The following is a 15,011-nucleotide window of genomic DNA, read 5'->3' on the forward strand; positions in this document are numbered from 1 at the left end:
TTTACTATGCCAGCCCCCCAGAAATACATATACATTTTATATATAAAATATTTTGAGAGTATGCCAGAGCTATATGAAGAAAACAAGAGAACTCAAAGGACATAAAAATGACCTAAACAAATGAAGAGATCATGTTCCTGATGGGAAAATTTGATATTACAATGATGTCAATTCGGTGCAATTTCAATCCCAATCCCAGTGGGATGATTTTTAGCTTGACGAGTTGATTCTAAAATTCATTTGGAAGACTAAACACATGAGTGCAGCCAAGAAACTTTAAAGAAAAACAAAACAAAACATGAGGCTCTAGTAGGAGCCTTGTGCTACAAGATAGCAAAATGTCTTATAAAGTCAGAGTGACCAAAGCAGTGCAGTAATGACAAAGAAATAGACAAATATTAATAAATAAGTGAGACACAACACAGAAGCAACCATGATTACAAGGGAATTTTTTTTTTGAATTTTTAATATTTATTTTTTAGTTTTCGGCGGACACAACATCTTTGTTTGTATGTGGTGCTGAGGATCGAACCCGGGCCGCACGCACACCAGGCGAGCGCACTGCCACTTGAGCCACATCCCCAGCCCACAAGGGAATTTTTTTTTTTTTTTTACTGTACATGATAAAATTGACTTCAAATCAATGGGATAATAATGACCTATTCAATAGTTTTGAAACAACTAGCTGTCCATCCAGAAAAAGCTGTTTCTTCCCTTACATCCTGCACATTAGATTCCAGAAAGATTAAAGAAACAGTTTTTTTAAAATTAAATCTATGGGGACTGAGATTGCGGCTCAGCAGTTGAGCACTCACCTCGCACATGTGAGGCCCTGGGTTCAATCCTCAGCACTACATAAAAATAAATAAACAAAGGTATTGTCTCCAACTACAACTAAAAAAGGATAAAAAAATTAAAAATTAGATCTAAGCACCCTTTAAAAGTTTGAAACTCAAATTTACTTCTTATATTATCTTTATCTTAAAAAGTTATTTAATGCCACTTTTTAAAAACTTGTTATTAGATAATAGCATTGCATAATTTATTACCATACATTAAATTGTTTTCTCTAAGAAATGTCTTGATATCACACCCTTAACTTGAAAGTATTCTTCTGAGTTTTCGTCCCCAAGAGTTATATGCCACCTAAAATCAGAAATGTGAAACTGGTCCTTCTAAGTACATAATTAAGACCTCTCAGCCCAGGTGTGGATCTGTGCCTCATCTCCCTCCCCTTCCACTCCCGTGTTGAATGAGGAGAACCCTTTTGTGGGTAGCTTCTTTGCCAACCTAAGCTCTCTGGAGTAGCCTTTGCAAATGCTTTTAAGAAAAGGGATAAGCCCAGAGCAGGAGTGCACACCTTATAATCCCAGCAACTCAAGAGGCTGAGGCAGAAGGATAGTAAGTTTGACACCAGCCTCAGCAACCTAGCAAGACCTTGTCTCAAAAAATTAAAGGGGCTTGGGGTGTATCTCAGTGGTTAAAAGACCCTGGATTCAATCCTCAGTTAAAAAACAGAAAAGAAAAAGGGGTAAGGGAAGGCATTCAGGTCATAGGCTTAAGCTGCTGGCATGAAAAGAAAGATAAAATGGTATTTTCATACAAGAATGAGAGTCATCTACAGGAGAATACAGACCTCAGAACCTGCTTATTTCTGATACGATGAAGCATGCAACACCCGGGACTGTTGTCTACAGAGTAAGAGAAGTCATAGTTCATCTTTAGGACTTGAGTCTTTGTCCTGACCTTCATCCTCTGATGCTACAGCCTCCAAGAGATCAGATGTCTGAGACCTAAAGATTCCTCCAAAATCTGAATTTCATACTTAGATTAGGATTGAGGAGAGTAAATTGGATAATCTATTTGTTTTATCAACTTTCTGTCTTCATGTAGTGGGAAAGGCAGACGGATCAAAAAGAATGTCCTCCACAAATAGATTTTGGTGAAAGAATTTGTGCTAGAGAAGAGTCCCTGTGTCCAGCATCCTCAGCCCCAGGATTGATCAGTCAGAGGCAGTCCTCTCTAAATGAGTTACCACACTGTGTCTCTTGGCTACGCTACCAGACCTGACCACAAAGGACTGGCACAGGAATTGAGCCAGCTACCCAAATCAAACATAAAGAACCTAGCAGCAGATTTGGAGAAGGTCTGGCCTGAGAACTCAGCTTTAGACCATCACCAATCTTGCTCACCAGAGACTGGTTCCTGGAGACACTGGACTGAGCTTGAGACAAACAGAGAGCCAGAGAGGCAGAAGTCAAGCTCAATTCCAAATCTGAGAAGTTCGGGCCTGAGAATGGCTGAGAAGGAAGAAAAAAAAAAAAAAGCCACAGTATGGGAACCTAGTATCAACTGTGGTCTCCCAGCCCGGGAGCCCCCCAGCCTTACAGCCTCAAAGTTCTGGATAAAATAAGCAGAGGGATTCCTTGAGGGAACCTGAGAGTTCCTTAATTTACTTCACTGTCTATCCTGGAAATCCATGGAATCTTCTGAGTAGAGGGTAAAGAAGGACTACAGAAAGACCAGGACTAGGTACTTAATTCAGTACATGGGAAGGAAAAGGAGAGATGAAGGCTACATTATTTCCTGTTCAAACCTGTCTGAAAAGAGCAGAAGCTTGGGAGGAAATATGGGTGGAGGCAGCTGTGGAGAGGGGAGGAAAGGAAAGCAGACAGAATCAGAGAGAAGTAGAAAAAGACCATTTCAGGCGTAGCCCTCCAAATGCCTGTTGGTGAAGCCAAGTACATATATGACGCATGCCTTCCATCTCGACTCTCCCTGAACACAGGCCCAGAGAGAGGAGGGGAATGGGCCACAGTAAGGGAGCAAGCTGCAAGTGCAATAGCAATGAAACCTGCAATGTGACACATGGCACAATAGTGAAAGAAAAGCAAAATGAGAACATGGCTAAGGGCCTCCTCTGGGAAAGGAGGGAGACAGGAGTTGCTTTGTAATCTCAAAGCAAGAATAAGAACCAGAGTAAGAGCAGCTTTTTGTTCTTTGGTTTGTTCAACAAATATTTGCTCAGCCCTGACTATGTGCTAGACCTTCTTTTAGATTCTAGGTAAATAAAGGTGACAAAGGTATGACCCTTTTCTGAAGAAGCTGGCCTTATAGTGGAAGAGACTATTCTTAATAATCACATGAAAACATTGTATTAGTGCCCTGTTGCTGCTGTAACAAATTATACCAACTTTTAGTTACTTAAAACAACCTATTTTGTACAATTCTAAGGGTCAGAAGGCCAAAATAAGTCTCAGTAGGCCAAAATAAGATGTCACCAAGGCCATGTTCCTTTCTGAAGTCTCCAGTGGGGAATATGTATTCTCGTCTTTTCCAGCTTCAAGTGGCTGCCAGTTTGCTATGGCTGTCAGAGTCATTCCCATAGCACATGTTTTTGATACTGACTCTACAGCCTCCCTCTTCAACATTTAAGGACTCTTGTGATTCCATTGGGTTCATCCAGAAAAACCAGGATAATCACTCTATTTTAAGGTCAAATGATTAGCAACCTTAATTCTACCTTCAATTAATTCCCTTGCGAGACATCATAACATATTCACAAGTGCTGAGGATTAGGATGTGGCTAACTTCCATCTAGCACAAACATGAGGCATGTTACAGTAGAGAGAGTTCTGTGGGAGATGGTTCCAGTTCTAGACTGCAAATTGAATACATTCTCTGGCCTCTCCCTCCCATCCCCGACACTTAAACATTACAGAAAGATGTTTAGAAATAAAAATACATAAATAAATTCATAATCAACCTGGATAAAAAGGAGAATTCTGGGTGGACCAGAAATCACAAGAAATCTCTGAAAGATGAATGCAGGTAGATACTGATCAAAGAAAAAAAAAAAACCACAGCCCAAAACCTGCAGAGCAATATAGTTCCCCAAGAGTAGAAAACTGCACCAACAGTACTGCATGCTCAAGGGAGGTGGGTTCCTCTGGAAGCCACCAATGGGGCACTGTTGTAGTATTTAGGATACTATAACAGACACCGCCAACCGTGTCAACTGCTCCGTGCCCCAGTCTTACTTCCTGGTGCCAAGAAACAATGGCAGGACTCTCTGCCTGAAGATGGGAACAGTGGGTATGAAATTATTAATTATGTGGAGAAAAGGACAGTGTTCCTGGTGGGTGATGAGAGCAAAGGGAAGCACCCACTTCCAGAAGACCAAAGTGCCCCACTCAGCAGTACATCCCATCCCCACTATTTATTGACAATAGACTATGACACACATTATGGATTATCTCACACCATATTTGCCAAAGAGTGTACAAACAGAGAAGGCAAACAGGCTCACAGAGAATCTTGGACAAAAGACACCCCCAACCAATAAGTACCCAACATTTGAAGAAAGTCAACATTTTGAAAGGGAAATATTAGATCCAACATCTCGAAGAACTTTCCCTTAATAAAATTGCTGACAGTATGTGAACAGGATTTTAGAATAATCGTGAAAGGATATCCTATTCTTTCTTTCTTTTTTTTTTTTTTTTTTGTTTTTTGTTTTTTGTTGTTGTTCTGGGGATTGAACCACTAATCACCAACCACTAACCGCTAATCCACATCCCCAGCCCTTTTTTATATTTTATTTAGGGACAGGGTCTCACTAAGTTGCTTGCTTAGGGCCTCGCTAAATTGCTGATGCTGGCTTTGAACTCTTGATCCTCCTGCCTCAGCCTCCCCAGCTGCTGAGATTACATAGAGTCGGTATGTACCACCACGCCCAGTTCTGTTCATTTTTTTTAAGTCAACTGAAAAATGGAATATAATTAGGAAAGAATATTTACTCGATAGTATGATCAGAAAGGGAATAGTTAAAATGTGTGTGTGTGACCTGAAAAATTGAGCAAATACACTTGCCTAGCATATAGCACAAGACAAAATATGGAAAGTGCTTTTAAAAAAAAAAAAAGACTAAAATATGCAGAGAATCAACCTAAAACTTCTGATATCACCTATAGGTTCTGAAGTAGAAAATGGGGAAAATGTAATAGAAAATGGGGGAAAATGTAAGATGATGTTATACTCAAATAAATTTTTTTAAAAGTCCTGAAATTGAAGAAAAACATGAACCTTCAGTTTGAAAGGCCCCATGAAACCAGCATCCATTTGTGAAACTAACATGTAGCTCTACTGTGATACAATTTCATATACCACAGAAAGGAGAAAATCTTGAAAACATCCAATGAAGGAAGAAAAAAATAATAGATGAGCCACAAAAGTCTGGGAATCATATTGAAGCAGAGTCATTCATTGAAGAACAGAAGGTACAAGAAGAAAAGGGAAAAAATTCGAAGTTCAGAGGAAAAATATTTTTGGATTGGAATTATATGTACAATCAGGCCATCATTCCAGTGTGAAAAAATAAAGACCTTTTTTAGTTAGGCAGAAACTCAGAAAGTATCATCTGCAGACATTCTCTGAAATAAATAGTAAAAAGGATGTATCAGCATCAAGAAGAATGGATCCATGAGGGAGAATAAGAGGTAAAAAGTAATGTAAGCAAAGATTTTACAAATCTTTACAAATTTACTAAAATAGGCAGAAAGGATGGAAGAAGAAAGAAAAAAAGAAATAATAAAAGGATAAGAAATTTCATAGACTAAGCTGGATGAGGTGGTACAAACTTGTAATCCTAGTGACTCAGGAGGCTGAGGCAGGAGGATTGCAAGTTTGAGGCCAACCTCAGCATCTTAATGAGGCCCTGTCCCAAATTGAAGAATAAAAGGGATTGGTTTTGTAGCTCAGTGGTAAAGTGCCCCTGAGTTCAACCCCCAGGGAAGGAAGGAAGGAAGGAAGGAAGGAAGGAGGGAGGGAGGGAGGGAGGGAAAGAAGGAAGGAAGGAAGGAAGGACTGCTATCTCCAGGAACTGTTAGAGAACCAGGAATGTCATAGGGTTCATCAATGGACAGGAATAATCTCATCTCCTCAGGAATCACATTTGAAGAACATTTGGAGGGACATAGTATGGGGAGGTCTTGAACTAAACTTCTGGAATCCAAATCCAGATTCTACCACTTACCAGGGATGTGACTCTGGATAGATTATTTAATCTCTCCATGCCTTGGTTTCTCCATCTATGCAATGGGCATAAGACCAGTGACTACTTCATATGATTGCTATGAGCTTTTGGTTGCAATGTGCCTGGTACATAGTGCTATATTAATACTTGATGTATAAATAATAAAATTAACAAATGAAGCTTATTTCTTACTAGAGGGGTTTGTTACAGGAATAAAGGTAATAGACTAGAAAATAAAGTTAAAGAAAACTCATAACATAAAGCAAAATAATTGCAGTCCAATACATATAGCATGATACTTATCATTGGGGGAAAAGACGTTTTCTACAAGGCACATTTACGTACACAAACTCATAGAACAATGTAGGGTAGGATACTTGACTCTGTGGAGGGAACTGGAATTAATAGTAATGATCAGGGGCTGGGGTTGTGGCTCAGAGGTAGAGGACTTGTCTAGCATGCATGAGGCACTGGGTTCAATCCTCAGCACCACATAAAAATAAAATAAAAAATATTGTGTACACTTATAACTAAAAAATAAATATTAAAAAATAGTAATGATCAAGGGGAACCTCAGCTTTATCTTCAGTATTTTAATTGTTACTGTGAGAATGGATCTATGTTACCTATGAAATTTTTAAAAAATTTTTTTTAGTTGTAGATGGATGCAGTACCTTTATTTTTATTTTTATATGGTGCTGAGGATTGAACCCAGTGCCTTCCACATGTGAGGAGAGCACTCTACCAGTGAGCTACAACCCCAGTCCACTTATAAAATTTTTTTAAAGAAAAACTTTTTTGGAAAATTAAAATTAAAAAAGAATAAAGTGTCCAAGAAGCAATGAAAAAGGAAAAACTGGAATCAAGGGAAGAGTCACAGTATAGATACCATCAGAATTGTGTCTTTTTTTTTTTTTTTTTTTTTTTTTTTTTTTTATTGTTGGCTGTTCAAAACATTACATAGTTCTTGATATATCATATTTCACAATTTGATTCAAGTGGGTTATGAGCTCCCATTTTTACCCCATATACAGATTGCAGAATCACATCAGTTACACATCCATTGATTTACATATTGCCATACTAGTGTCTGTTGTATTCTGCTGTCTTTCCTATCCTCTGAGGGGAGGGGAGGGGAGGGGAGGGGAGGGGAGGGGGGATAGTAGAATTGTGTCTTAAAGGAGGCGTGGCCTAAGAAAAGGAGCCCTGCTAAAAACAGGGATACTTGAAAAGACAAAGATGTATTTGGGGAATGACCAGGATTAGCGTCAACAGAGTCTGGGTATGTGTGTTCGGGTGCTTTCTTAGTCTGTTCCTGCTGCTATAAAAAATACCTTCAACGGGGTGATTTGTAGATAGTAGAAATTGAGTTGGAGGTAAAGCTCAGTGGTACTGTGCTTGCCTGACACGTGCAAGGCCCTGGATTTGATCCCTAGAGCTGCATCAGATAAATAATAGAAATTTATTTCTCATAGTTCTAGTCCAAAATCAAGGGGTTACAAATTCATTGTCTGATGGGGATTTGCTCTGTCCTCTCTAGATGGTGTCTTGCTGCTGCATCTTCACGTGGTCGTAGGGAGGGAAGGAAGTATATAAACTCCCTCTCTTGGGTCCTTTCATAGAGGCAGTAATCCCATATAGGGCAGAACCCTCATGACCCAATTACTCCCAAAGACTCACCTCTTAAACCCATCACCTTGGGGGTTAAGTTCCAACATATGCATTTTGGAGGGGCACCAACACTCAGGCCATAGCAGGCAGAGAGGAAGAGAAGAATGCGTAAGAAATCAGGCTGCATAGATGGGTTTAGGATAGATTGCCAAAGGCTTCCACACCACACAAAGGAAATTAAACTCTGTTTAAACAGCATTTTAAGTCACCTAAGTGACATGAGCACATAGATGGATCATTTTTAGTCATGTGGAGGATGGATCTCTCCTAGGACTTCTGGAAGCCAACTCTCTGATACTAGACCAAGTGGTGGATTGATGGGGGCCTAGAGCTACCCAGAGTTACCCTGAATCTTGAATGGAGTTGACCCAGGGAAAGTAGCACCTACAGGTAAGTAGCATCTTTTGAACCTAGAGTTAAGCCATACCTTAGCCAGTGGTATCTGTGGACTGGTCATGAGCCAGTTATCCAGTTATTATCTAATTTGTTTTTTGTCTATGTTGGGTTTCTGTTTAATCTGATTCTGTATTAAGAGTTTTCACAGAGCAGCACTGGGAACAAGGAGCTTAGCTGAAATCCACTGCTTTGGGATTGGATTCATGGTGAGGAGCAAGGAAAAAAAGATATCCTTAGCCACTGTTGGAATCCTCTCAGAGAGGGCCGGACATAGCTCTCTGGTTTGCTACATTAGCAGAATCTAAGGACTCAGAGACTCCAGAAGGCCCAGACCAGTGACCCAGACTGGAATTTTGCCATACAGCAAAATCTAAAGAAAAATCTTAGGGTCCAAACTAGAGTTGCTAAGTTTAATTTTGTTAAATAGAACTTTAAAAAAAAAAAAGTAAAACACCTACTACCTTTCATCTTTATAATATCATAAAAGAAATAACACACACACACAAATGCGTGCACATGCCCACACACACACACACACACACAGAAAAAGTAACTCAGGAATACAGAACAGCCCTTTAAAATGAATGCACTTGGCGCTGTGCTTTATTTTGCTGTACTCACTTTTCTTACTTTGCTTCAGACATATAAAAACTTTACTTACAACACCAATCTGCTAACTGACCTAGTGCAGAGTCCTGTGACCCTGAGTAGAATGTCCCCAACCCTCAGAGCTTAACCACCTCCCTGGGACGTGGAGCTCGGAGACTTAGAGGCCCCAGCATCCTAGGGAAGGGCAGGGAACAGGGATCACAAACAGCCTTGAGGAAAATCCCCCATCCCCCACTGGCCCTGGGCACAAGTAGTTGCAATGCTGGTTAGAGATTAAGGGAGATTCCATAGTGTGAACGGAAGCCCTCGCCCCTCCAGTGTGAGGGCAGCAGTGGGGACTCTGTGGACAGAGCCTGGGGTTTGTGCTGAAGTATGCAGTGCACTTGTACTGCTCCCGAGGGCCCCTGTGCTGGGGGAACAGTAGCTCCTTCAGGTTTCTGCAGGTGGGGGGAAGGGTGTTAGCACAAGTGTGACCTGTTGAGATTCTTTCCCCTCCATTCCCCATTGTTGGGGCAGGCACTTCCTCACCCACCCGTTAAGCAGGGCTGGTAGCAGGGAGCCTTTGACAAATCAGACTCTCAGCACAAATACACGCTGGAGTTATGCAGTCAGTATTAGAATGAGTTTCTAATAGATGGAACATCTCTGCCTCTTACATACACACACACACACACACACACACACACACACACTCACAGACTGGATGATGGAACCAATCAGTTGAGAGCCAGAACCCTGGGGTAGGTAAGATGGAGACAATGAGAGCAAGACAAAAGCACAGAGAAAGGCCAGAGAAGGGGGTGTCCCTATGCCCAATTCTAGAGGAAGATGGACAATAGGAAACAAACCGGGAAAAGGAAAGGAAAGGACCTTTGGCACTATGCCCTGCCCTCTCATGGGTACACATTCCCCCCCTCCCCCGTGGTGGTCTCTGTCTTTCCACCCTTCTGGTGTTAAGTGGTGAGTTAAGGAGTTACCTCAAGGTATATGAGGGGCATCAAGGGAGCCAAAGATTTCAAGAGCCAGAACCCCAGTTCAGCGAGGCCTCAGGAGACAGGGAAAGATCAAATTCCAGGAACTTGGTGGGAGGGAAAGGGAGAGAGAAGGGAAATGGAAGGAGACCCTCAGGGTTATACAAAATTACATACAAGAGGAAGTGAGGGGAAAGGGGAAAAAAAACAAGGGGGAGAAATGAATTACAGTATATGGGGTAGAGAGAGAAGAGGGGAGGGGAGGGGAGGGGAGGGGGGATAGTAGAGGATAGGAAAGGCAGCAGAATACAACAGACACTAGTATGGCAATATATAAATCAGTGGGTGTGTAACCGATGTGATTCTGCAATCTGTATAAGGGGTAAAAATGGGAGTTCATAACCCACTTGAATCAAAGTGTGAAATATGATATGTCAAGAACTATGTAATGTTTTGAACAACCAACAATAAAAAAAAAATTCCAGGAACTTCAGCAAAATGAAATTCTCGGGTCTTCATTCTGGTGATCTGACTTCAACATGACACCATCTCTCTGCCCTTTTAAACTTCTTTCTGACACCACCAGCTCATACATCTGTCCCTTTCTTTCCACCCAACCTCCCAAGAGATCCCAAGATCTGACTAACTCTGAACAGTTTTCTCCATGAGATTCCAAAGACCAGGTTCTGAATCCCCTGACCTTGAGCAGGGCATCCTCAACAAGGGTAGAGAATGGCAGGGGAGGGGTCTTATGGCCACAGTGGATAGAGATACTGAGTATAGCAGTTTCTTTTAGGTGTGGCAGGGCAGGCAGCCTGATTGACATGTCAGCTTGCAAGAGGGCCAATTCTGCCTCCAGAGTGGCTTCCAAGGAGCTTGGGACACCTTTGAACTTCCCAATAGAAACACACTCAGTTGCAGCTCTTAGATCCCAGATCTGTGAGGTCAAGTATGGCTAAGTGACTTGAAATTCCACAATCCCATGCTGTTGGGGCCCAAACCTACCCTACATCAATTCAGAGAAGCCTGAGACTGCATGCCAAGTCATATGCACTGTTCTTTATTATCACATGTTGCCCATGGTGGGGGGAATGGGGAGGGATCCCTCTGGCAGAGAAGTAGAAGAAAGGAGTAAGGGGGAACCATTTATTTTCTGCACTCTGCCCTTCCTCCCAGCTGACAGTGGTAAGGGTTTGGTCACCAGCTTCGGGCTAAGGAAGCAGAACTCCTTAGATACAAGCACAGTGTTGTGTGAGAAGGTTGGGTACTGTCTCATACTTGAAAGAATAACCTCCATCTGAGGTGGTACGGACGTGCAGGGGCCTCATGGTTCCCGGGAGGGCAGCGCAGCAAGGCTGGGCCCCTGGCACCAAAGAAAGGGGCTGGACAGGGGTAGGGGGAACCCCGGGGACTGGCAGGGGGAGGTCTGGCGGAGTGGGCAGTCCACAGCCACCATGACAGTAGTGAAAGATGAAGCTGGGAGGGTGCACGATCCACCGGTCCCAGCCTAGCTCCTGGAAGGAGATGTTGAGTGCAGCTCTGTGGCAGTAGGCGTGGGCAGCAGGTTCCTCTGGAGGCCTCTGCAACAGGCGCAGAGCCGCAGGAGACCAAGGCCAGGGCATTGGGGGAGTGGAGCGCCGAGCTCTCTCCCCTCCGCTAGGTGGTCTGGCCCGAGTATGGGCCACCAGGAAAGGTGTGGTCTCTGGCCGGGCTGAGCAGGAACAGAGAGGACATCGCAGCAGTAACACCAGGACAGGGTGAGTCAGCAGAGGGAGAGCAGAGGTGTCCAGATGCAGTACAGCCCAGCGAGGGGGTGCCTGGCCCAAGGACATGGGCACAGCCATGGGTCCCCCAGACGACAGCACCAGCAGGCTTAGCAGGGGCCCAGAGCTATTGGAGACCACTGTGCCCTTCTTGTCTAACCCCGTATGGAACCACAGCTGGGCCGAAGTCACCTGTCGGCTGCGTGTGTGGTGGGATGGCCGGAACACATATGTGAAGACACCTTCCTCAGCCTCTTGGACCAGCCCTCCAACAGCTGGCTGGTCCTCACAGCCAGCACCTGCAAGGGACAGTAGAAAAGAGAGAGGGCAGCCCTGACCAGCAAGACCTGGAACCCTTCTCCCCTTGCCTCATCAGGAGAGATGTGGCCGCCATTCACCAGTGGTAATGTTATGCCATACACTCTGCTGAGGGCCCTCTCAGACCTAGGGCTTCTCCCAAGTCTTGGGAGAACTGAAATAGGCTCCCCATTTTTTCACTTAATTATTAAAGCATTTTAAAAATGTAAAACAGGGCTGATACAGGGGCACACTCCTGTAAAACCAGCAACTCAGGAGACTAAGGCAAGAAGATTGCCCCTTTGAAGCCAGCCTCAAAACAAATATATATATATATAATAAAAAGAACTGGAGTACATATGTAGCTCAGTGGTAAAGGGCCCCTGGGCTCAATCCCCAATATTAAAAAAATAAGTTAAAAAAAAAAAAAAAAAGAAGAGGGCTGGGGTTGTGGCTCAGTGGCAGAGAGCTTGCCTAGCATGTGTGAGGCACTGGGTTCGAGTCTCAGCACCACATAAAAATTAATAAAATAAAGGTCCATTGACAACTAAAGAGATATTTAAGAAAAAGAAGGAAAACAATATTAGACTATATTAAACAACATTAGGACTAGAATTAGAATAAAATTACTTGGTTTTATATATAATATATTATTTATATATATATATATATACACACACACACACGCACATACACACCTTGTAAATGTTTTGGAAAGCAAGAGAAAAGAAAGACTAAGCATAGAACCAAAATATGAGAATTTCAATCTAGTATGCCCCCTGACCATTGTGGATCATCCTCAGTTAAACAGAGTTATATGACAGAAAGAAAAAAATACAATATAGGGGTTGAGTATAGAATTCAGTTGTAGAGTGCTTGCTTCACATGCATGAGGTCCTGGGTTTAATCCCCAGCACTGCAAAAAAGAAAAAAAAAAATACACATACACACACAAAACATCACCAACTTCTCTTTGAGGTAGTTTTTCAATTAATATTCCACAGAGCAATGTGTAAGAGTTTCTGTTAGCTGGTTACAGTGGCACACACATGCAATTCAAGCAGTTCAAGGGGCTGATCCAGGAGGATCCCAAGTTCGAGGCCAGCCTGAGCAACTTAACAAGACCCTGCCTCAAAATAAAAAGAACTGGGATCTGGGGATGTAACTCAATGATAAAGTGCCCCTGAATTCAATCCCCAGTATCAAAAAAAAAAAAAAAGAAAAGAAAAGAAAAGTCAGGCTGGGGGTGTGGCTCAAGCGGTAACACATTCGCCTGGCATGCACGGGGCGCTGGGTTCGATCCTCAGCACCACATAAAAATAAAATAAAGATGTTGTGTCCACCAAAAACTGAAAAATAAATATTAAAAAAAAAGAAAAGTCCCTGTCACTCTCTACCTTCACCAATATTTAGAATTGTTAGACTTTGTTATATTACTCTTTATAACTCTGGGAGTGTCAGAAGCATTATATGAAAAGTTTTTAAAAATAATTCCATTTTTAAAAGTCAGATTAATACACACACACACACACACACAACAGGAAGAAAGGAAAGAAAAAGAAGAGGAGGAGGACTAGGGATGTAACAGAATAGAGGGCTGTCCTTCCCAAGAAAGAGCAGCTGGCATCTTTGCCCCGACATACATCGATGATAGTAAATAATCACGGGCCAGCCCCAGGCAGTTGGGGCTATACTATTACAAAGCTTCTCTCATTATAAATTCATAAAAATGGACCCATTTTTCAGATAAGAAACTGAGGCTTAGAGAGATGAAGTGATTTTCAACTTCTAAATGGCCATACTGGAATTCTGCCTGATTCTAAAGTCATACTTTTCTCCAGTATGCTGCAGGTGGGCTGAAGCCAGGGAGGCAGAGGGTCCTCCGTGAGAAAGTTGGGCCAGAGGAGGGCTTTATTCATTCAGTCAGTAGAATGAGGGGAAACACAAATGGAAGTGAGACAGGAACTCAAGAGAAGATAGACTAACTTCCCAACTAATCTATCCTCCTGCCTCCCTGATATCTCTCTTCAAGTCTCAGCTACCTGGAGCTGAAGAAACAAGGCTTGGGCAGGGAGCAGAGGCAGAGTTAAGAGAAAAGATAGCAGGAAGAGCCCAAGCCCAGAGAGCTCTACCTCAAAATGCCTCCCATGTTTCAGTCACTCTATAAGCTCACCAGCTCACTCAACCCTAAGAGTGGGCATTATTGAGGAGACAGAGGCTCAGGGGACTTTAGTAATTGATCCACTGATGCTAAGCCAGCTGAGTGGCAGGGTTGGGATTCAAACCCAGGTCATCCTCCTCCCAAGCCCAGGTGCTTCTCAAAGTCACCTTGCTGGTTCCCCACCCTTGTTACCTGTGGCTGGAAAAAGGATGGCCTGGGAGACATCCTCCTCCTCGGGCTCAGAGCCCCTTCGTGTGAAGCCCCCCACAGCGTGTCTTCTGGGCAGCCGCCTGATTCCAGGACTCCCACCTTCCCCCATCACTGCTGGGGGCCCCAAGGCATCCAAGAACAGGGCCCTCACCTTGGCCAGGACAAGTTCCCTGTCCAGCTCCAGCCCATGGCAGCCCTGCCCACCCTGCGGGGCTAATAGCAAGAGCAGCAGCAGGGGCAGCTGAGGTACCATAGCTCACCTGGCCCTGCCAACGGGGAACCCACACCCTGCCCTGTGTCCTCTCTATCAGGGTCTGCCCAAGGCCTCTGCAACCTCCTCTCCCCATCCCACCACCTGCCCTCTTCTATCCTTCTCACCCCTCTTCCCCAGCCCTTCCCACGCCCTGCAGTCCAAGTCACCCCTGCCCATGGCATTGAGACCTCCTATCTCTGACGCAGAGGTCTGTGGCCCTGAGCCTTATCTCCCACTGGGGCCAAGAATGTGGGAGAGGGGGCTGGGGAGGATGTTCACCCGGAGTGACCTGACCCACACATACAAACATACACCTTCCCCCTACACACACACACTCTCTCTCTCTCTCTCTCTCTCTCTCTCTCTCTCTCACACACACACACACACACATACACACAAACACTGTCTCACGTCTCAGCACCCAGCACAGAGGTGACCTCAGGTGGGACAGAAGCAGCCTGAGAGCTGCTTGGCCAGGGTTTGGCCAGTTTCTGAAAGTGTCTTTTGTCAGAAAGACAGAATGCATCAGCTTCCTTAGCCCCTCTGAGAGCCCTTCAACCAAGCAACTGCTGGGCTAGCCTAAGCGAAGGGTTGGGCTGCAACTAGAACTGGGGCTTGGGCGCGGGGCAGGTGGTCCAGCCTGCTC

General features: G+C 43.7%; 1 protein-coding gene across 1 annotated transcript; it reads right to left on the bottom strand.

Annotated features, from left to right (window-relative positions):
* Nucleotides 1-10,720: 10,720 nt before the first annotated feature.
* On the bottom strand, nucleotides 10,721-14,408 carry Inha (inhibin subunit alpha). Its single transcript, XM_027941952.2, has 2 exons — nucleotides 14,095-14,408; nucleotides 10,721-11,743 (listed from the first exon to the last, which is right to left on the bottom strand). The coding sequence occupies exons 1-2, from the start codon at nucleotides 14,363-14,365 to the stop codon at nucleotides 10,911-10,913; spliced, it is 1,104 nt and encodes a 367-aa protein (XP_027797753.1). The 5' UTR covers nucleotides 14,366-14,408; the 3' UTR covers nucleotides 10,721-10,910.
* Nucleotides 14,409-15,011: the final 603 nt, after the last annotated feature.

The sequence above is a fragment of the Marmota flaviventris genome, chromosome 11 (genome assembly GCF_047511675.1).
Source record: "Marmota flaviventris isolate mMarFla1 chromosome 11, mMarFla1.hap1, whole genome shotgun sequence".
Classification (NCBI taxonomy): domain Eukaryota; kingdom Metazoa; phylum Chordata; class Mammalia; order Rodentia; family Sciuridae; genus Marmota; species Marmota flaviventris.